Source organism: Rattus norvegicus, chromosome 1 (assembly GCF_021556685.1).
Source record: "Rattus norvegicus strain SHRSP/BbbUtx chromosome 1, alternate assembly SHRSP_T2T, whole genome shotgun sequence".
Classification (NCBI taxonomy): Eukaryota; Metazoa; Chordata; class Mammalia; order Rodentia; family Muridae; genus Rattus; species Rattus norvegicus.
Genome location: NC_141534.1, coordinates 258,738,535 through 258,760,441, shown reverse-complemented (window position 1 = coordinate 258,760,441; position 21,907 = coordinate 258,738,535). Strand labels below are relative to the sequence as shown.

The 21,907-nt window shown below is 47.0% G+C and overlaps 2 protein-coding genes across 3 annotated transcripts in view; one reads left to right on the top strand and one right to left on the bottom strand.

Moving 5' to 3' along the window:
• Positions 1-21,907, top strand: part of Arl3 (ARF like GTPase 3) — a 47,977-nt gene extending 26,070 nt beyond the window's left edge. For both annotated transcript variants that reach the window (NM_022700.2, XM_087587120.1), the window contains exons 4-6: positions 9,465-9,515; positions 11,539-11,724; positions 21,638-21,907. In NM_022700.2, the coding sequence (NP_073191.1) occupies positions 9,465-9,515; positions 11,539-11,724; positions 21,638-21,685 (285 nt within the window). In that variant the 3' untranslated portion in view covers positions 21,686-21,907. The remainder of the gene's footprint in view (positions 1-9,464; positions 9,516-11,538; positions 11,725-21,637) is intronic.
• LOC148007920 (uncharacterized) lies at positions 5,879-8,615 on the bottom strand. The gene is made up of 2 exons (XM_087609739.1): positions 8,198-8,615; positions 5,879-8,148 (listed from the first exon to the last, which is right to left on the bottom strand). The coding sequence occupies exons 1-2, from the start codon at positions 8,223-8,225 to the stop codon at positions 6,221-6,223; spliced, it is 1,956 nt and encodes a 651-aa protein (XP_087465865.1). The 5' UTR covers positions 8,226-8,615; the 3' UTR covers positions 5,879-6,220.

The following is a 21,907-nucleotide window of genomic DNA, read 5'->3' as shown; positions in this document are numbered from 1 at the left end:
GATGAGGACTTCAGAAACAATGTCTATGAAAGGGAAAAACGCTGGACTTCCAAGAATTTAAGCGAAAGGCACTATTAAGAGAACGGAGAGGACCAGTGGGACAAACTTTCGGTGGAGATGCAGCATACAGATCTAGGAAGCCCATGACAGACCAAAGTATGGAAGCTACCAGCATCCAATTTGGTGACCAATGTGTTTTATTAGGGTTGCTTACAGGAATGTGGCTGAGGGGTCACTTACAGGAGCAGAACTGACTCAAAGACAACTGCATCACCAAAGCCCACCCCAGCATGGGTGGCAGCTCACAAAGGTGGGAACCTGGAGCCCAGTGCACAGTCTCAGGCAGCTCAACAGGTTGGACAGTCTGTTATGCTCTGTGGCAACAATGCGCAGGGAAGTCGCCCACTTGGCACTGATTTTCATTCAATAACCTTATGGCCTCGGAGAATGTCCTTTTCAACCCAAGTAGAAGACTTTGGATTTTTTTTCTTTCCTTTTGACTACCTCAGCCCAGTAGGGTTGTAAGGAAGGGGTTGGAAGTGCCCCTTCCCCTGCTCTCTCTCTCTCTCCAGTGCCTTTTCAAATGTGTAGAGCACTCAGGTAAGCATTATGTCATCTATATAACAAAGCCTTCCCCAGAGGATGGGCAGGACAAGGGACACCCAGTCTCCCTTGTCTGTGGTCATCTGCTCTCATGGGTGTCAGGTGAGCCCAGAGGGTCAGAAGACGACACTAAAGTCAGAGATACTCAAGGTCTGGACACAGCATGGAAAGGTCTGTCCATTTGTATCTCTTGCTTCCTCCTCAGATCAAGGTTGGGTGCACAGCACAGATAGGAGGGAGGCGCTAACAGTTAGATCCCTGCACTCCTCAGCTGTCCTCTCAGAGCCTTTACAGGTCCATGGCCTGGAGCCATACCGCCCTCTGGGACCCGCCTGATCAACCTCTTCTGTAATTCCTCTCTTAGGTTCTGTCTGGCCCAGGGAACTGGGGTTCACACCCAGCTCCTCTTATTCCTTGTTCCCTCAACAGCAGCTGTTTCCCTCTGTGGCCCTCCAGATCTAGCTATTTGTGGGGACCTCAGACAGAAAACCAAGTGTTTGTAATGGCTTCCCTCATGCTATCTCAGGTCTTGCCGCCTTTACCTTAGGAGGGATGGGAAGTTACATTACTCAGTTTCCCTGCCTCACAGAAGTCAGATCCCGTCCACCCCCATGTCCCAAGCCTCACAAGCCAGAAACAGACTCTTTCCTTTCGTTGCTTGTTTAAACTTCTCAAATTCCAGCAATCAACTGCTGAGTGTTTCCTGATCACCCTAGTTTCTTGTACTGGACCATTGTTAGGCCCTCAATTACGCAATGGATCACAGACACCCCCCACCCCATCCCCCACTCCTCCCTCTCCCCCCTTCCCCTGACTCAAGATTGGCCCCTTGGTGTCTTTTATTGCTTTTACCACAGGCTTTGTTTTTTTCATTCTCTGACTCTTACTCTGGGTTCCCAGGTCTCAAATCCCAGGAAGGGCTTCTGAGGACAAATCTAACTTACACCTCTTTTCTTTCTGGCCCCCAAACCTTAAGCAGCAGGCCAGCACCCCATCTCATTCTCTTGGTTACCTTGTCACTTGCCAGGTCAGAGGCTAACATGACTGCGTCTCCCTTTCTTGTTGCAACTGCCCCTGGACATGAACAAGCTCCTGTTTGGTAGCCATCTTGTCCTCTGGTATATTTCTAAATATGTACAACCGTGACCAGGCAGCCTCTGCTGCTGGTCAACAGTCTCTACCTTGTGCATTAATCTCCAAGACTGTAAAAGTTCCTCTAAACTGTTAACTGTTTTTAGGGCATCTCTGTATTCACATGGTGGACCCCACTTATCAAACAGGCATGCAGCCCCATACATAGAGATGAGGACTGCCATCCGGGATTCCCCTACACACACTCCTACTCCTGATGGCTCAGTCTTAGCTGCACATCTCACTACCCAAAGCCAGAACCATGCAACTGCCAGCATGGTACAAAGGCACACTAACACATATTTAACACATACCGTACAAGAAAGCGCAACTCCATCGGAATTCCTGCACAGATTTCTCCAATTGGGCTTCACTCACAACCTCAGTAGCAGCATGTCTTATGACACAAAGGTAGGGCCAGCACTGCCCCCTTTGGTCCTGTCCCTGTTCGGGTGCCAATTGTGTTATGTGACAAACCTTTTCCCAGGAAGGTGCATCTCCTCACTCCAGATAGGGAGCCCGCAACAGACACCACCAAGGCAAATTTGGTGAGCCAGTGAGGTTTATTGAAGCTACTTATAGGAGTATGGGTGAGGAACTGCTTTACAGGAGCAGAAATGGCTGAAAAACTTCTGGTTTCTGCTTCTTTCACACAGCTGGCCTGGTCCAAGCCTTCTGTGCACCGTGGCTGTTTGGAGTCTTCCTTGTAATGAGGATTCTGAGCCATTTGTAACTCAGCTCCCCTCCAGTAAGACAGACCCTCAGCTTTTATCGTTTATTCTGGCAGGGGTGGCCTGGTGAATCCGGTCAGGTTCAGGGGCTTCTACAAGCCATTTTGAATTGTTTACCTTGACAGGCATGGTGCCACACACCTTTACTCCCAGTGCTTGGAAGCAGAGGCAAATGGATCTCTTGAGTGTGAGCCCAGCCTGGTCTACAGAGTGAGTTCCAGGACAGCCAGGGCTACACAGAGAAACCCTGTCTCAGAGAGAGAGAGAAAGAGGAGGGTGGGGAAGGAGAGAGGAGAGGAGAGACGGGGTTGGGGGAGGCTCTCTAAATATAATAATTCACTCTGGGAGGTGTGAGTTCCAAGTTCAAGACCAGCCTGGGTTACTTGCCAAGTCCCGGGTCTGCCAGAGTGATATAGTCTTTTAAAAATAAAATAAAATGAGGGAAAGCCAGTGAAGTCAGTTGCGTTAGTGCAGTGCTCAGAGAAGAGCTGCATGAAAGGATGTTCGTGACTGAAGCTCCAGACCAGCATCCTGGTCTGCACACAAGGGGGATCTGAGCCCTCAGCTCTACCCTCTTGCTGCAAGGTAAATGAGACATCACCCTGGGTCCCACATCCTCAGTAGCTGTAAGTGCCCGGGATAACAGGCTGCCCAGAGCATCAGAGCAGCCTTTCACCAGTAGCATGTCCTGGTACAAGGTAATATTAGGGCTGAGTCAGCCTCTTATTTCCCAGTGCCATTGGAGATTAAGCAGGTTTTGGAAAGGGCTGAGTATACAGCCTTGGGACTCAGCTCTGCTCGCCTGCCCGCTGCATAGCAGCCTAGCAGGTTGATGGATTCTGTGTTTGTCTGGATTTAATAGTCTTCCATTGTTAGTTGAAAAAGACCTATTACGCTGGACGCCGTACGCTGCAGGAGTGGGATTGAGGCTTGACACATTTCATTGCCTGGTTAAATCTTTTCAATTCTCTCTGGAGTGCCGTGGTAAAATCTAGCTTTCGAGCAGAGGTGGACAGATTGATCCAGTCTGCCCCCTGTTTTTGTGTATCCTGTGAGCTAGAATGGTTTTTATATTTTTTTTAAAGGTTTGAAAAAAAAAAGGAAAATACAGTTTTGTGACATTGTAAAATTGATGTGAAATTTAAATTTTGGTGTCCATAATGAGGTTCTGTTGGAACCTGGCCACCTCCATTTGTTCCTGGGGTTCCCACAGTTGCTTTCTTTCTGTAGTGGCCTGGCTCTGTGTGTGTGAATGAGACTCCATGGGCCACAGAGAGCGTTTACTACCGACTACTTCAGAAGTCTGCTTGCCCTCGCTCTAGAGCAAGCAGTGACTCTAAGGTTTGGTGGTCAGGGTTACTCTCTGGAACAGTGATGCTGAGAATGTCTGACTTCAGCTGAGTAATTTCGAGAAGCAACTGTAAAAGAAGAACTGAAGTATGTGGAAGGGAGGGACATGGATGTCTCCCTGTTCTCTGTGAGGGACAGGTGTGGTCGTGCACGCCTTTAGTCACAGCTCTCCAGGAAGCAGGCAGGTGGAAGGCCAGCCAGGGTTATGGAGTGAGACCCTGCCTCAGAGAGGAAGAGAGAGGGAAAGAGAGACAGAAGATCTCAAGAGGAATGTATGTCAAATGCTTTAAACTGGCCGTCTCTTTCCTCCTTCCATAGCGGTGCCACCAGAGACAGAAAGCACCAGCAACTGAAAGTCCAAGTTACACAGACACCTAGTTTATCAGTTCTGTTGTCCTCTTAGATGTCAGCTCCAGCTATGAGGAAAGCCACACTCTTCCCTTGTCACCTCTTGCCACCTACCCTCTTGTGAAGAACTGAGAGGCAATAAAAGGGCCAAAAGGTGGCAGCAGGAAGGAGGAGGACAGGGATGAGGAGAGACTCTGTCTCCTGAAGCCAGGACTGCCCTAACTGTAAGAAGGGAGTTTTCTCAGGTCCTCCCACAACCAAATAAGAATTCAAAAGCATGTGAGGTTGGCTAAGCCTTCTGGGTGCTGTAGCATAGGTTTTTACACCTTGATATTTGAAGGACTCTACCTTGGTAAAGACCAGAAAAAACTTATTAACTATCAGTTTGTTCTGAATTAAAACAAAAAACTAAGAGAGAGGGAGGGGGAGGAGGAAGAGAGGGAGGAGGAGGAAGGAACTCCTACATGGCTATACAGGCTCGTACGGAGGGCACTGAACAAACAAAAGAGCCAGGTCTTGGGGTCACATGGAGAGGGGATGGGAGGAACATGTGGGAGGTCTTGGGGGACAGTTTATGCCCATTATGTTTTTTCTAATGACTCTTAAAAAATAAATGGGGGTGGGGCTGGAGAGATGGTTCAGTGGTTAAGAGCACTGACTGCTCTTCCAGAGGTCCTGAGTTCAATTCCCAGCAACCACATGATGACTCACGACCATCTGTAATGGGATCTGATGCCCTCTTACGGTGTGTGTGAAAACAGCTACAGTGTACGCATATACATAAAATAAATAATTCTTTAAATAAATAAATGGGGTAGTTACTTTCTAGACTTGATCCTAGGATTTTTGTGTAGCACTGTTGAGATTCTATACAGACAAAAGCTGAACAAGAGAAAGAGTTGGTATGTGGTTGGAGCTGTCCTTTGGAGCATGTAGTGAAAACACTAAGTGAAACTTCCTGTCCAGTAAAGAGTAGCAAATGTTTGACCAGCAGACGGCTGGTTTTTTTGTTTTTTTTTTGTTTTGTTTTGTTTTGTTTTGTTTTTTTGGGGGGGGCTCAACTCTGGACTCATTGGTGCTTGGCTGGGTGGCTCTTTCAAAACCTTCTTAGTCCTTGCTTTTCTGTCTCAGCCATCTCTGTTCTTCTTCCCTTTGTGTTTATTTCTCATGAGGGACATGCTTGCCACGACACCTGTGAAGTCAGTCAGAAGACACTGTGCAGGTCCTTCCTCTCCCGGGTCACATGTAGATCGAGCTCTGTCACGAGCTCCGTCACGCTACTCTGCCTTTCTTTCTGTCATACCAAATGGTCCTCGTATTTCCCCTCAGCTTTATTCCAGCCAGTGGCCCTAGCATACCGTCCTCCTTGTCGAGATCTTCCTAAATAAACTGTAGACTCATAGAAGATAATTCTATTTAGGCTTCTCCCATTGCATTCATTCTTTCTAAATCTCTTTGTGTATTGTGCGTGAGCTGCAGGCTGGAGAGTTGGCCCCAGGGTTGAGAGCATGTATTATTCTTCCTGAAGGACCAGAGTTCAATTCCCAGCACCCACGTCAGCAGCTCACCAACTGCCTCTAACTCCAGCTCCAGGGGACATGACACCTCTGGCCTCCTCAGGCACCCACACACATGGCCTACACACACACATACACATGATTAACATTTTTTGTAATAACAAAAACCTGATGGAACCTGGTGGTGCACACCTTTAATCTCAGCACCTGGGAGGTAAAGACAGACAGATCTCTGTGAGTTTGAGGTCAGACTGGTCTACAGAGTGAGTTCCAGGACATTCAGGGCTGTGTAGAGAAACCCTGTCTCAAAAACAAAAAAAAAACCAAAAAACAAAAACAAACAAACAAAACCAACAGCAACAACAACAAAAGGTCTGCATCCCAACATACTTAACTAGATGAATTTAAATATTATTAGATATAAGTCAATAAGCAAAATGAGCGTGCTTCCCATGGTGACTTATTTTCAGTATCAGATGTAGAATGTCTGTGGCATGTACCCAATACACTGATTGTTCACTAACACTGAGCCTGTATTCACTAACACTGAGCCTGTATGGTTGTATGGTTCACTAACACTGAGCCTGAATGGTTCACTAACACTGAGCCTGAATGGTTCACTAACACTGAGCCTGTATGGTTCACTAACACTGAGCCTGTATTCACTAACACTGAGCCTGTATGGTTCACTAACACTGAGCCTGTATGGTTCACTAACACTGAGCCTGTATGGTTCACTAACACTGAGTCTGTATTCACTAACACTGAGCCTGTATGGTTCACTAACACTGAGCCTGTATGGTTCACTAACACTGAGTCTGTATGGTTCACTAACACTGAGCCTGTATGGTTCACTAACACTGAGCCTGTATGGTTCACTAACACTGAGCCTGTATGGTTCACTAACACTGAGCCTGTATGGTTCACTAACACTGAGCCTGTATGGTTCACTAACACTGAGCCTGTATTCACTAACACTGAGCCTGTATGGTTCACTAACACTGAACCTGTATGGTTCACTAACACTGAGCCTGTATTCACTAACACTGAGCCTGTATGGTTCACTAACACTGAGTCTGTATTCACTAACACTGAGCCTGTATGGTTCACTAACACTGAGTCTGTATGGTTCACTAACACTGAGCCTGTATGGTTCACTAACACTGAGCCTGTATGGTTCACTAACACTGAGCCTGTATGGTTCACTAACACTGAGCCTGTATGGTTCACTAACACTGAGTCTGTATTCACTAACACTGAGCCTGTATGGTTCACTAACACTGAGCCTGTATGGTTCACTAACACTGAGTCTGTATGGTTCACTAACACTGAGCCTGTATGGTTCACTAACACTGAGCCTGTATTCACTAACACTGAGCCTGTATGGTTCACTAACACTGAGTCTGTATTCACTAACACTGAGCCTGTATGGTTCACTAACACTGAGCCTGTATTCACTAACACTGAGCCTGTATGGTTCACTAACACTGAGTCTGTATTCACTAACACTGAGCCTGTATGGTTCACTAACACTGAGCCTGTATGGTTCACTAACACTGAGCCTGTATGGTTCACTAACACTAAGCCTGTATTCACTAACACTGAGCCTGTATGGTTCACTAACACTGAGCCTGTATTCACTAACACTGAGCCTGTATTCACTAACACTGAGCCTGTATTCACTAACACTGAGCCTGTATTCACTAACACTGAGCCTGTATTCACTAACACTGAGCCTGTATGGTTCACTAACACTGAGCCTGTATGGTTCACTAACACTGAGCCTGTATGGTTCACTAACACTGAGTCTGTATTCACTAACACTGAGCCTGTATTCACTAACACTGAGCCTGTATGGTTCACTAACACTGAGCCTGTATTCACTAACACTGAGTCTGTATTCACTAACACTGAGCCTGTATTCACTAACACTGAGCCTGTATGATTCACTAACACTGAGCCTGTATGGTTCACTAACACTGAGCCTGTATGGTTCACTAACACTGAGCCTGTATGGTTCACTAACACTGAGTCTGTATTCACTAACACTGAGCCTGTATGGTTCACTAACACTGAGCCTGTATGGTTCACTAACACTGAGCCTGTATGGTTCACTAACACTGAGCCTGTATGGTTCACTAACACTGAGTCTGTATTCACTAACACTGAGCCTGTATGGTTCACTAACACTGAGCCTGTATGGTTCACTAACACTGAGCCTGTATGGTTCACTAACACTGAGCCTGTATGGTTCACTAACACTGAGCCTGTATGGTTCACTAACACTGAGCCTGTATTCACTAACACTGAGCCTGTATTCACTAACACTGAGCCTGTATGGTTCACTAACACTGAGCCTGTATGGTTCACTAACACTGAGCCTGTATGGTTCACTAACACTGAGCCTGTATTCACTAACACTGAGCCTGTATGGTTCACTAACACTGAGCCTGTATGGTTCACTAACACTGAGCCTGTATGGTTCACTAACACTGAGCCTGTATGGTTCACTAACACTGAGCCTGTATGGACACCAAAAGAACATTGAAATCCCATACCCCACCCCTGCCCCACCACACCCCTTCCCCCTACCAAGTGGAAGCACCGGCCATTATTGAGAGAAAATGTAAACTTGGATTCTGGATAATAGTGAGCACTGGTGACTAAATGAAGGAACGTTGCACAAAAAGATCATCGCTTTCTTTTCCGAAAGAACAGATTTCAGCGTGGTGGGGGTTTGAGGCCACAGCAGTGCGCATGTGCATTGCAGAATCAACCTGCTGTTGAAATTTATGGAAAGTAATGGCGTGAAGTTTGGTTTCTGTTTTTAACTGAATGTGCTTTTAAAAAGAGAGTTCCGGGGTTTGGGGATTTAGCTCAGTGGTAGAGCGCTTGCCTAGCAAGCGCAAGGCCCTGGGTTCGGTCCCCAGCTCCGAAAAAAAGAAAAAAAAAAAAGAGAGTTCCACTATACTATTAATTCAATAATAATGTTAACTTTATTTTCCTTACTGTTATGCAATGTTATTTATTTGTAACTAAAACTCATGGGTAGAGGAGGGGTAGCTTCAAATTTATAATTTACAATGAGTCTCAGATTTTTTTTCTGCTGGGGATGTAGCTGAGATGGTAGAGTACTGACCTAGCATTCATGAAAGGCTATGAGTTCAACCCCCAGCACCCCTTAAAACATGTCCACAGCCAGTAAGCAGAGGGAAGATCAAAATTTCAGGGTCATCCTAGACTACAAAGCCAGTTCAAGGCCAGCCTGGACTACATGATACCCTGTCTCAAAACAAACAAACAAAGCAACAATGTTATCTCCCAGCCTAGCTTGTCCATCAATTTCTAGACTTCCCTTGACATCACAGTAGCCTGGGATGATACAATGAACAGATAATGAACGGCCCCTTGTCTTGGCCCCAGTGTCAGCCCAGAAGTAATGCTGAAGCCGTACTTTCAGAGAAATGCTGTCCCAGAAGTATAGATTGCAGATGTCTCCAAGCACCATCCCCATGGATTCCTTCCATCCATCCTGTCATGAGGACATGAAGTTTACCCACTTGGTTTCTGGGTGTGCGCGCCTCCCTGAATGTGTTTTCCCAGCATCCTTTGTTCATTTGTGGGGTTTTCTTGCTCCATGGGTGGGGTGAGCGAGGCCAGGCTGTTTCTGTTTGTTGGGTTAATCTGAACTCTACTGACTGAGGACCTTCAGTTCTTTGTAAAAGTTGCCCCCTTCTCTTTCTGTCTCTGTTTATTGAAGTAACGTTCTTGTTTTCTATCGCAGATATACGTAATTGACAGTGCAGACAGAAAAAGATTTGAAGAGACGGGTCAGGTAAATGATTCTTATGTTGAACTCTTTCCCAAAACACCAGGTATTCATTAATTTTCCTGGAAATGTGTTAGGGTAAAAAGTGCTTTTGTTAACTATTAAATCCAAGAAGAGGGTCAGTCATTCGGTGAGTAGGCAAAAATACTAGTTGTCCAAAAAGAAATTAGTTGGGAGTCTTTTACACTGTCTTTTGGTGAAATCGTTTTAGCTTAATCAAACTGAACATATAAGATTTAAACAAAAGGAACTTTGCACCGTCCCCAAAGCCCTTCTTGTTTGTCTTCCCAGACCATGTAGGAAAGAACTCACGCACACCACACCAAGCTTTCTGTTTACACTTCTCCACACTTAATTGACAAACACTGGCAAATTCATTTTTAAGCCAGAAAACAAAATCAACCTTGAACTCACACATGGCTTTAACTGAGGGTGCATGTCAATATGTTTAGATGATTCGTTCGGTCTATGTATACGTCATACACAGAGCAGCACTGGGCCTCGACCATGAACCCAGACTGAGGTCACCCCCAGGAGCAGCAAGGGTGGAGGGAACCTCTGTAGAGAGCCATGTTTGAAGCTCAGTACAGAAAGTTTTCCCTGTAGCTAATGGCAGAAGTCCCCATGTTTCTGTTCCTCTTGTCTTGGAAGGTGGGCTGAGGGTCTGCAGACTGCTGGACACAGTGCTAAGCCCTTGGGATAAGGTTGCTGGAAGCTTGCTGTCCAGTTCCTTTTTGGGTTTTTTTTGGTTTTGTTTTTTGAAACAGTCTCACTCTGTAGCTCTAGGTATCTTGGAACTTGAGACCAGGCTGGCCTCAAACTGAGATGCTCCTTCCTCTGCCTCCCGAGTGCTTGGATCGAAGGCATGTGCCACGGCCGGCAGCTGTCCAGTTCTTTTTCTTTTTTTTTAAAGATTTATTATTATATATAAGTACACTGTAGCTATCTTCAGATACACCAGAAGAGGGCATCGGATCTCTTTACAGATGGTTGTGAGCCACCATGTGGTTGCTGGGAATTGAACCCAGGACCTCTGGAAGAGCAGTCAGTGCTCTTAACCACTGAGCTATCTCTCCAGCCCCAGCTGTCCAGTTCTTTTTGAAAGCTGAATGTTTAAAGTAGCTAAAATGTGAGCTTAGTAGGAAAAGGCAGAGTCTGTCCCTAGGGTAAGTGTATGTACTCATTTGAAATTACTATAGACAGAATTAACACACAGCTTAGAGTTCTTCCTGTGACCCAGGGGGCCAGTAACACTCTGGTTTCTTCCAGATCTTTCAGGATGTGAAGTCAATGAACACTGATGATTGGGTGCATGTTTTGGAGATAGAGATCAATGGATACAATTATCTCTAATTGTCATTTCCATTTTGTGTGTGTGTGTGTGTGTGTGTTTGCGCGCGCGCGTGCGTGTGTGCGCACATAGACGTATAAGGTCCTTGGTTCAATCCCCAGCACCAGAAGAAAAATAAAAAAAGGTATTTGTAGGTACTAACCTTGAATAAGTCTGAAATCTCTAACTGCTATTTATGCTCTTTCTTACACAGTGGCTCTCAGGGCATTTCTTAGTGACTCATGTGTCACATATAACATAATCACTGAGGAGGTCTGTTAAAAGTGATTCCTAGGGCTGGAGAGCTGGCTCAGAGGCTAAGAGCATTGACTGCTTTCCAGAGGTCCTGAGTTCAATTCCCAGCAACCACACGGTGGCTCACAGCCATCTGTAATGGGATCTGATGCCGTCTTCCAGTGTGTCTGAAGACAGCGACAGTGTACTCACATAAAATAAATAAATTAAAAAAAAAAAAAAAAAAAAGGAAAGGAAGAAAAGAAGCGACTCCTGGGCTGGCTCCAACCTTCTGTAGTCAGAATCCCTCATTTGAGCCCAGACATGTGCTCGGGAACCTCCAAAGGCACAAGCCTTAGGATCTCCACCCTGAAAGTCGCTGCTGATCGACCTAACTGCTTAGCATGTTGTAATGTGTGGTGTGCGCTTAAGCACACGTTGCCAGCTTCTCCCCTTTTCGTCCAGGAGCTAACGGAATTGCTGGAGGAAGAAAAGCTGAGCTGTGTGCCAGTGCTCGTCTTTGCTAACAAGCAGGATCTGCTCACGGCGGCCCCAGCCGCAGAGATCGCAGAAGGGCTAAACCTACACACCATTCGGGACCGCGTCTGGCAGATCCAGTCCTGCTCAGCGCTCACAGGCGAGGGCGTCCAGGTGAGGCGACGTCGGGTGGGCCACAAGTCTTCCTGTCACATGACAGCTCAGTAAGGCACCTGTCTCCCTGGTAGGGTTGATCTAGACCGGTGGCTCTCTACCTGTGGGTCATGACCCCTGTGGGGTTTTAAGACCATCAGAAAACAGGGATGCCTTCATTACTGTTCATAACAGTAGCAAAGTTATCATTATGAAGTAACAATGAAATACTTTTATGGTTGGGGGGCAGCACAGCATGAAGAACTGTGTTAAAGAGTTGCAGCTTTAGGAAGGTTGAGAACCACTGCTCTACACAGAAAAAGATAAGAAGCAAATGGCCTCTGACTGGCAGATGAACCATTCTAGGAAGTGAGGCTCTTTTCTGCGTACAAGCCAAGTAGATACCATGAAGTGCCTGCTCCTCAAGAGGAGCAGCCCTGTGCCTTCCTCAGCTCCTGTCCTACCTGGGGGGGGCCCGAGGAAATGACTCAAGAGTTGCTTGATAGTTGTGCTCTCATCCTGTGTTGGGTCTACAACTATGGATGCCACAAGCCTGTCGTCCTAGTGACCACCATCAGCAACCATACAAACGCTGGCTGGCCTAGAAACATCTCTGTTCTCCTCAGAGTTCTCTCCCCTGCCCTCGGGCTTGGTGTCTGTTTCTAGCTACTGGTATTGATTTCCCACTGGAGGACTTCTGTGGACACAAAGCCCTGGGCTTTATGCTGAGGAACCATATACCAGGAGATTGAACATCTCCTTGTGTAATATTAATTTAGGGCAAATCATAGCCCTGTCCCAGACATCCAAGAAGCTGTATTCTCCAAAAGAAATGCACTTCTAACTCAGATGATTCCTAACGAGCTTCCTCAACTCAGTGACATACCGTGATCAGCCCTTTAAGGAGACTGAATCTTCCATGTTCCTCACTGTGAGCATGTGGTTTACCTGCTAGGACGTGTCACAGTGCTGTGAGGACCAGTCTGTCCCACTGTAGGTCTTCTCTTCCCTCTCTGCCATATGCTATGTTGACCATGGCATGACGGTTTGGTTTTCTCTCAACATGGCTTGTTCGATTGCAGACCTGAGATTTGATTCTTCGCCACCGCCTGTAGCCTCTTCCCATTTGCTTTTCCTTTCTAATGTTCTCCCTCCCGCAGTCGCTTGACTCTGACTTGTTTTTAAATGGGCTGATTGCTTTTGTCTCAAGCAATAATCGCATGCCAGACTTGTGTTGGTCCTGACATGTTAGCTGCTGGTTTGCTTTAGTTTTCCTTTATTACAAAAGCAGCCACAGCTGGCTTCTTTGTGTGGCCTCTAGACCCCGAGTGCAGTCAGCACTGGACAGGGGTCCCCTCCTCACCCTGCTGACACTTGCACCCAGAAGTTGCACCTATGTGTATGCTGGAGTTCTGTGGAACCCAGGGATTGGCACAGTTAAATCCTCAAGTGTATCCTGGAGCACCCTGTGAGGTTCAAGTTTGGGAGAGTTAGTGTTTTGGAGTTTTTGAGATAGTTTCTCTTCTTATAAATTTTATCTTATGGGTATGGGTGTTTTGCCTGTACATGTGTGTGCACCCTTTGCACGCTGAGCACATGGAGGCCAGAAGAGGGTGTTAAATTTCTTGGAACTAGAGTTACAGATGGTTGTGAGCCACCATATAGGGGCTGGGAATCAAACCTCAATCCTCTAGAAAAGCAGCCAGTGCTCTTAAGTACAGAGTCGTCTCTCCAGCCCCAAGACTGAGTGTTTGGTAGACAAGCTGAACCTTGAACTCTCTACGTAGCTGAGTCCGACCTTCTGACCTTTCTACCTCAGCACCCAAAGTGTTGAGATCACAGGAGTTGGCCTCCACACTCAGCTGCAAGCCCGCCCTCCCTCCCTCCCTCCCTCCCCCCTCTCTCCCCCCTCCCTCCCTCCTTCCTTCCTTCCTTCCTAGATTCTGGTTCTAAAAGTCATAGTCTAAATTGGGCATTATGGCACACATCCATACTTTGGAAGATCAGTTGAACCCAGGAGTTCTAATCTAGCCCCACAAGATCCTATCTCAAATATGATTTTTTTCTCTCTTTTTGATCATATAAAAGTTTATAAAGTTGAAAAAATGTGGACTAAGAGCATTTTTCAGTGGTAGAGTGTTTGTCTTACATGACAGGTTCCAGGTTCATCACAGCAGTCAAAAATACACAGAAAAATGGGCTTGACAGTAGAGCCCTGTAATCCTCATCCCGTGGGGGTAAAGTCAGCAGGACCCGGAAGTCATCCCCAGCCAGGAAAAGAATCTTTCTCTCCTAAGTCCTACTACTATACAAAGGGACTAAATACATTCTTCTAGACTCTCCCTTATAGAATTGCTACCACATAGTGATTGTGTAGCCTGGCTCGTCTCCAAGCCTTCGATTTACCTATACAACCTAGTCCAAGTGTGGTACAACATGGACTGTTGGTTATAGTTAATACGGATCAGTATTTAGTCTTGTTCAATTACAATCCTCTTTAAAACAAGAAGATCTGCCAGGTGGTGGCGCACGCCTTTAGTTTAGATCTCTGTGAATTCAAGGCCAGCCTGGTCTACATAGTTAGTTCTAGGATAGCCAGGGCTACACAGAGAAACCCTGTCTAGAAAGAAAAAATGAAAGAAAGAAAGAAAGAAAGAAAGAAAGAAAGAGAGAGAGAGAGGGGGGGGAGGAATAAAAGGAAGGAAGGGAGGGAGGGAGGAAGGAGGGAGGAAGAAAGGAAAGGAGGGAGGGAAAGATCTTACTCTGTGCCCTTCCAGCTGTGCACAGGGTAATTTGGTAAGACACAGGCACAGGTAGGGAAGAGAGGTGACAGGTGGCCTCTTGTTTTCTATTGAAACTAAGGACTATGGAACCCAGTCCTTATGCATAGCAGGCAATCACTCTATCCACTGAACTGCAGCCCCAGCCCAGAAGACGCTTTCCTGTGTTGTAAAGCTTTTCAGCATGAGGACCCTGCCCTGCTAAGTGACTCAGAACACAAATGTTAAAAAGTCACGGGCGGAAGGGGTTGGGGATTTAGCTCAGTGGTAGAGCGCTTGCCTAGGAAGCGCAAGGCCCTGGGTTCGGTCCCCAGCTCCGAAAAAAAGAACAAAAAAAAAAAAAAAAAAAAAAAGTCATGGGCGGGGTTGGGGATTTAGCTCAGTGGTAGAGAGCTTGCCTAGCAAGTGCAAGGCCCTGGGTTCGGTCCCCAACTCCGAAAAAAAGAAAAAAAGAAAAAAAAAAAGTCACGGGCATCCTCGTGTTGGGAGCTGTAAGAGGTGGGCTGAGGAGAACAGATAGGTTGTGTGGACACTCATCAGAATGTGGGCTTGTGGTACTGCCATCTCCACTCTTGGCCAGGGTGAAGGCAATGTGAAAAGGCAAAGCCAGAATTAAAGTGAGGTTATTGCTTCTTCAACCTGCCCAAGGACATGGAAGAGGGGCCTGGGCCAGAGTGAATGATCTGGAGTCAGTCCTGAGTGCCTTAAAGCCAAAGGCACACGATACCATGGGAACCACTTCTGTCTGGGTACAGCTGTGGGCTTCTGGCAGTGTAACCACCATGGGTACACAGCGCCCCCTGCAGTTGGCAGTGTAACCACCACAGGGACACAGCCCCCTACAATCTGGCCTTGAACATGATAGGCAAGTACTGAACCTGTGAGCTTCATTCCCAGGCTCCATTGTAGAGAAAACCCTTACACAGCAAGCTACTAGGCAGTTAGACCGTGAGAGCAGCAAGGCACGTCTGTAAATCGTAAGCAGTTTGAATAGAGTGAGGAACTACAACCATTCGGTTATCTGCTAAAAAAAAAAAAAAAAGCTTTGCTTTTTTAATCGGGGACCTGCAGCAACCAGGGGCACAGGATGTGACATCAAAAGAGGTCCAGAGTCAGCAAGATGTCTCAGTGGATAAAGGTGATTGCTGCCAAAGTTGATGGATGACCTGAGTTTGATCCCAGAACCACAGGGCAGGAAAGAGCTGTCTCCCAAAAGTTGTCCACTGACTTAAACTCACAGATAAATTAATTAATTAATCAAAATGCAATCGTATGAATGAGACATCCAGCAAAGAACTGAGAGCAAAGAAAATGATTTTATACAGAGGACAAATAGTTTGAAGGTCACTTAATTAGTTTGTAGAGAGTACCAGGGTGTGTAGAATTGGATAGTTAAGACTGGGATTTCAAGGTTAATGAGATTAGATTATGGTTAATAGAATGATATAAATTTAGAGAATTTAACTATTATTTGAAATAGGTTATTTAATAAAAATGTTAATTAAGAAGGGAATCTTCTATTGTCCTTTCGTGGTAACCTTTGGGGAGCAAAGAAAGGTCATGGAGCCTCCTGTGAGCGCTTTTCTGTCAGCCAGTTACTGACCATGCTCCTCCCTCAGGTGATGCTGCCAGCTTCTTGTTTTTACCTTTAAAAGAATCACTTCAGGGGTTGGGGATTTAGCTCAGTGGTAGAGCGCTTGCCTAGGAAGTGCAAGGCCCTGGGTTCGGTCCCCAGCTCCGGAAAAAAAAAGAACCAAAAAAAAAAGAATCACTTCAGTGTAATTCCTTTTTAGGAGTACATGGCTGAAGTATAGGCCTTCCATGGCTCTTAATTAAGGATTAAAATATCCCTAAGAATTAAGAACTTTGTTAGAAAAATGACTATGATTCAGTGATGTGGGGTTCACTTTCAGATATAAATTCATAAGGATTAAAACTCCCTAAATTCCATTTTGTTCTCCTTACCCCACCTCCCCAGAGGCTGCCCAGCTGGTTGAGCTGCCTTTGGTGCTGCCTCTGTGACAACTCAGAAAGAAACTGTACAAAAGTCTGAGAGAAGGAGAAGGTGCTGAGAGCCAGCTCTGCTGTCTGCACTGTGGGGTGTGTGTGTGTGTGTGTGTGTGTGTGTGTGTGTGTGTGTGCGCGCGCGCGCGCGCACGCATGTCCAATCAAAACACATCTGGCGGCCTACATAGAGGTTCAGCACACTTACTCTGAACCCAGGTTCACTCCCTGGAACCCACGTGTGTCAGAGAGAAACAACTCCAGCAAGTTATCCTCTGTGCTCCCCAGGTGCCGTTGCACCCCCACTTCCACACACACACACACAGTTGCTGGATGAATGACTGAAACGTAAAACATTTATAAACACACAAAAAAACAGATCTAGGAGAGCTGTGGCACGGTAAGGAACAGCGAGGCCCTTCAAATGGTGCAGTCCAGAGACCAGCTCTGTGGCCAAGCAGGCCCGCTAACTACTTCCCACCAGTTAGGCGGCTTGAACAGTCCTTTGAGATGGTGGGATTCCTTGGGCGGAGTTCCTGGGAGGGAGTTTGCACCCGATATTCTCAAGGGCACTTGGGTGGTCTTTACAAGACAATGCCATGCATTCAGCCGTGTGTGTGGTATAGACTGTTGAGGACATCAAGAGAGTTTGGAACAGCTCTTTCCTCACCTGATTGATGGTGACGAGGAGGCCAACTCATCACCTAATTACAGCGGGTTTTCATGAGAGACTGTCAGAAGCAAAGAACAGGTAAAGGGCACAGTCGGACACTTCATCCTGCTGAGAGGCCTTTAGTCCAAAGGCAGGGTCAGAAGAGACCCAGTTATGTCAAGCAGGTGATGGCAGAAAAGAGGGGATGTGAAAAATGTATGGGCTGGATTACCTAAAGGTTGCTCAGCCAGACACCCCTCCCCCACCTCCATGTTGCTAGGCCTGGTTGCTAGGCCTTCCTGGGATCTATGACTTAGCACCAGGCCCCTTGTCCTTTCCAATGGGCATCTAGAAAATGTACAATGGATCTGGATTCCATCTTTTAAAATTAAACAACCACCATCCCGCTTCTGCCCGCAGCCATGAATTTTACCTCAGACCATGTTTGTCCTTCCCACTGTAGCGTCAGGCGTTTGGAGACACTTTTTGTAAAACACAGTGTGTGATTATTCTGACTTTAGATGTCCTTTGAAAGCAGTTTAACCTGGCCTCGACTTCATCATCACCAGTCACTTGCCTACACTGACACTGATGGCTTTGACCAGGCAGAATGACCTTGTCCTCCAGGCCACCGAGTTAGACTAGCTTCTCACATGGCATCTCCCCCATTCCTCCCCTCGTCCTCCAAACAGAAGGATAGTCAGATCACAGCATCTTCTGCTGCCTCCATTCCTTAGGAGAGTCAACTGGAGTCTGCCATGCTGAGGTGTGGACTAAGCCTCTGTCAGAGGAGCTCCCAGCCAGCCTCACCTCTGCTTCACTTGAACTACAGGACTTTCCTCTCTGCTAACAAAATTTGACTTGGTTTTCTTTGCAGGGATAGAAGTTGAACCCAGTATCTTGTTTATGCTGAGCCTTTATTCTATTTCAGAGCTTGCTATACTGCCCAGTCCCAGATTTTAGCATTTAAAAAGGATGTCCAGGACTTTTTTCTAGGCCTGAGATCATTGGTACTTAGTCCAGGTATGTGTGGAACTGCTTATGTATCAGTTGGCCCTCAGGTTGATTTTTGTATTTGCAGACCTCTCTGTGGACTAAGAGCAAGCCTGGGACATGTGATTTGCTTCCTCCCTGGTACACTGCCCTTTGTCACCAGAAAAATATGAACAGCAAGCGATATTTTATGTATGCTGTGTTCAGCTGCTCCTTGACCTCAGGGGCCTAAAGGCACAATGGGACAGGCTGCATTGTTCAGCAAGGGTCTGAGCGCCTTGTCATCCTAAAGCAATTACTGAAGTGGCCACATAGTCACCCTGGCTTTAAAACCCAGCCCTTGCAGCCATCCAACACTCATGGATGCACCAGAGTGAGATCAAGTTAAAAGAGCAGAACAGGCAGAGACTAGCCCTGCCCATAGGCAGGCAGCCCACCTTGACTCTCAGGCTGGGGGATGATTAGTAGGGGCAGCTTTTCACCACATCGCCACCGCCCCCTGCACTCCATGGATATGGTAGGAATACTCCTGCAACATGGAGACATTTATTTCCTCTCCAGGAAACTGCTCGAGGCCCAGTGTCTGAGGCCCCGTCTATTGATAAATTGAAGCTGATCAATTCAAATTCAGTTTCAGCGAGATCGGTAGGGAAAGGAAAGGAGAGGCTGTTCCCGCCAAAGACTCAGGAAATCAGCCAAACCAGTTTTTAACAATAAAAGGTTCAACCATTAAACAAACCCATGGATTCATTTCCTTCTTCAGGGACACCACAATCACCTCCTTCACACAAGCAATCACTTTTCTCCAGAAAAGCAAAGCCCACCGCCCACTTGCACACAGAAGCAGAGGCTCCTCTGCGTAGTTCTGTTGTCTCTAAATGTCGAGTATCCACTGAAGGAGGTGGCCCAGGTCACAAATGCCCAGTCTTGCACAGGCCTAGGTCCCAGCAGGTTAGGAATCCTCTGGTTCTTTTGAGAGCTGTGACAAAGTGGGCAGGGTTCCTTGACAGTCTTTACCCTATGTTCACCTGAAGGAAGGGGGGGGGGGGGGGGAACAACCCAGCAGAATGGTCTTTCCCAACTTCCTTCAAAGGGACTCCCAGACCTCTTATAAATGAGATGCAGAGCACTTCCTGTCATCCTCAGACCATAAAAACGGTGGCCTGTGTATGGTTCTCAGTGGGAAGAAAGGCGCACTTCAAGGCCCACCTCTGCCTCAAATTTTTCTGTTCTTCATTTCCTTGTTTGCAATCTGGAAATAATAATACATTTCACTGAGTGGTTATGAGAATTATTTAAGAGACAATAAATTAAGTACGGACTGCACACCAGACTGCATGCCGGTCCTTTGCTTAAGCCTTCCCATCCTGGTTTTTGGATAACACTGTTAATCTTTCCTTTCCAGTGGGCTACTTGATAGAGCTTGCCCTTACTGATTTATGAGGTTCTGTCACAGAGGATTGTGGCCCTCTCCTCCCTCTGCCTCTCACCTCCAGCTCCCAAATGCTATGACTCAAAGGAGCTTCCCCAAGCCTAGCAGAGAAGCCCAGGGCTTTGCCCAAGACAGAGGCTGAGGACAGCCTTAGGTGCTGGCCTCTGAGCGCCCTCTGTCAACAAGACCATGATGGGCAAGCCTCCACTGTAGCCCTCAGACATCTGCGAGGCAGTGCCCCTCAGCAGGCCATGCATGCCCTTTAAGCCCCTTCCGCCTCCACAGAATATGGCCCCCTCCACCTTCCGCTCTGAGTGCCTGCAGCTGAGTAAATATTTTCCCTATCTCTCTGCCTACACTTATGTTTGGTGAAATATAATAAGGCACCCCCACCACCACCAGTCATAAACCAAGAAAAAAGACAGAATGGTACTGGCGCTGTGTGGAGACCCCTCTTGGTGTCCCGGAGAAGCTGGTCTGATAAAATGTGTCTGTGGGAAAGGGAACTCGAGAGCCACCTTTGGATGTTTGTGCTGCCCTTGACCATGGCAGTGCCAGTGCCGCCGGGTTCTGAGCCCTTACGCTTCGGAGCCAGAGAAGAATGTTACCATCAGAGCCATCCCTCTTGTATGTGTAAAAATCTTTTTTGTCTCCTGGCAGGTGATCTTTTTTTTTCCTAGAAACCAATTAGCTACTAAAATTAAACATGCTCTCTTTAAATGAATCCTTTTCATAAAACGGTTTTAAAATGGCTCAGCTTTTCAGAGTGTGTGGCTGACCCCGTTGTAATCAGATGCTTCGGGGGCCCCCTCACCTGGTCCCCCACTGCCCAGCTGCAGCCAGGTGCTTCCCACCTGAAGGCTGTGTGCAAGGCTGGGCCTCATCTTGGCAACGCAGAAAGTTCCCTCAGATCGTCCGGTTCTCCTGCCTGAGTGCCCTGATGGCAGCTGGCGGAGCTTTGCCCACTGTGCATGCAGGTGACTGTCAGATTAGCCAGGAGAAGGGGGAGCTGGTTGTTTTGAAGTGATGTATTGTTTACGGGATTAATGTCCCAGTGGCCAAGGGCGTCAGCTGATATTTATTGCTGTAAGCTGTCTTAGGTGTTCAGGTCCAGCGGCCAGATCCACAGCTACCAGAAATTCGGGGTTTGGAGTATGGTTGTCACGTGTGTCCAATAAGCACACATTGGTGAGCCCTGGACTCTGGGCAAGATACCCTGCAGGGCCCACTTGAGTTCCACTGTGTGGTTCTAAGGGAACTTGACTTGCCTGAAGGTCAGGAGTCCAGGGGAGGGGGTGTGTCCAGGTATGCTCCAGAGGGGGTTGAGAGGGAGGTCACGTTTGACAGGCCTGGCATCTGTGAGGAATCCTGCTGCCTGCCAGGAGGCTGTAGGCATTGTGTGGGGGTTTTTTTTCTTTCTTTCCTTTCTTTCTTTTTTCCTTTTTTTTTTTTTTTTTTTTTTTTTTTACCTCAGTCCCTCTCTAACCTTCTAAAAAAAAAAGGACACTTTCAAGGTCGCTGTGCCTTTAAGAAAAGCTCTCCTTCCCTCTTTCCTTCTGCTTAGTGCTTAAAGCGACAAGAAGCCACTTTGAAACCTCTCTATAGAAGCATGCATGTATTGCCCCTGTATGTGTGGAGGAACACCCACTAGAGAGGGTTGTTTTTCCAAAATGAAATTTAATTTAACCCAAGTGTACACTGTCACACTGTAAACACGCTAGGGAACCAGAAGGGTAGCTCATTGAATTAATGCCCTAGCAAAGGTCAGCTTTTAGAAAAAGCCAAAAATGGCTGGAATCTTTCCTGATCCGTTCCTCAGCCAAGCCCTGGACCCGGGTAGATGTGTTTATTTTTTCAGAGGGAGTTCCTGAGGACGCATCTCAAGTTCAGGTGTTGACTGGGTCTGTCTCCCTCCTGTGCTCAGGGACCTCCCTCTGCCTTCCCAAAGGTCGCCCACCCTGGTCAGCCAGGTGGACCCTGAGGCAGCAAGCTCCCTAGAGTGGGTGTCCCAGTCCCCTGCAGGCTGAGCTCTTGGGACACTTGCAACTAACACTGCCCTTTTCTCCCTCAAAGGACGGCATGAACTGGGTCTGCAAGAATGTCAACGCAAAGAAGAAGTAAGATGCCGAGGGAGGCGCGGAGCTGCGGGAGCTGGTCCCGCCCTGAGAAAGAAACACTGGCTTGCGCTTTCTGACCAAAGGCTTTCCCATCTGCACGGCCACAGCTGTGTGGTGGGAGGGGACAGCAGCTTAAGAGGAACCCCCATTCCAGCAGTAGATTTTAACTGATCTCAGAGGTTCAGTATCGTTTTTCAAATAAAGGAATTATATTGTTTCCTCTGCA

What these genes read in the sequence shown, in the direction of transcription:
- LOC148007920 (XM_087609739.1), bottom strand. Translation starts at nt 8,225, where the DNA reads ATGTTCTTTTGGTGTCCATACAGGCTCA. An exon ending in TTGGTGTCCATACAGGCTCA is followed by an intron (nt 8,149 to 8,197) that starts GTGTTAGTGAAC and finishes ATACAGGCTCAG; the next exon opens with TGTTAGTGAACCATACAGGC.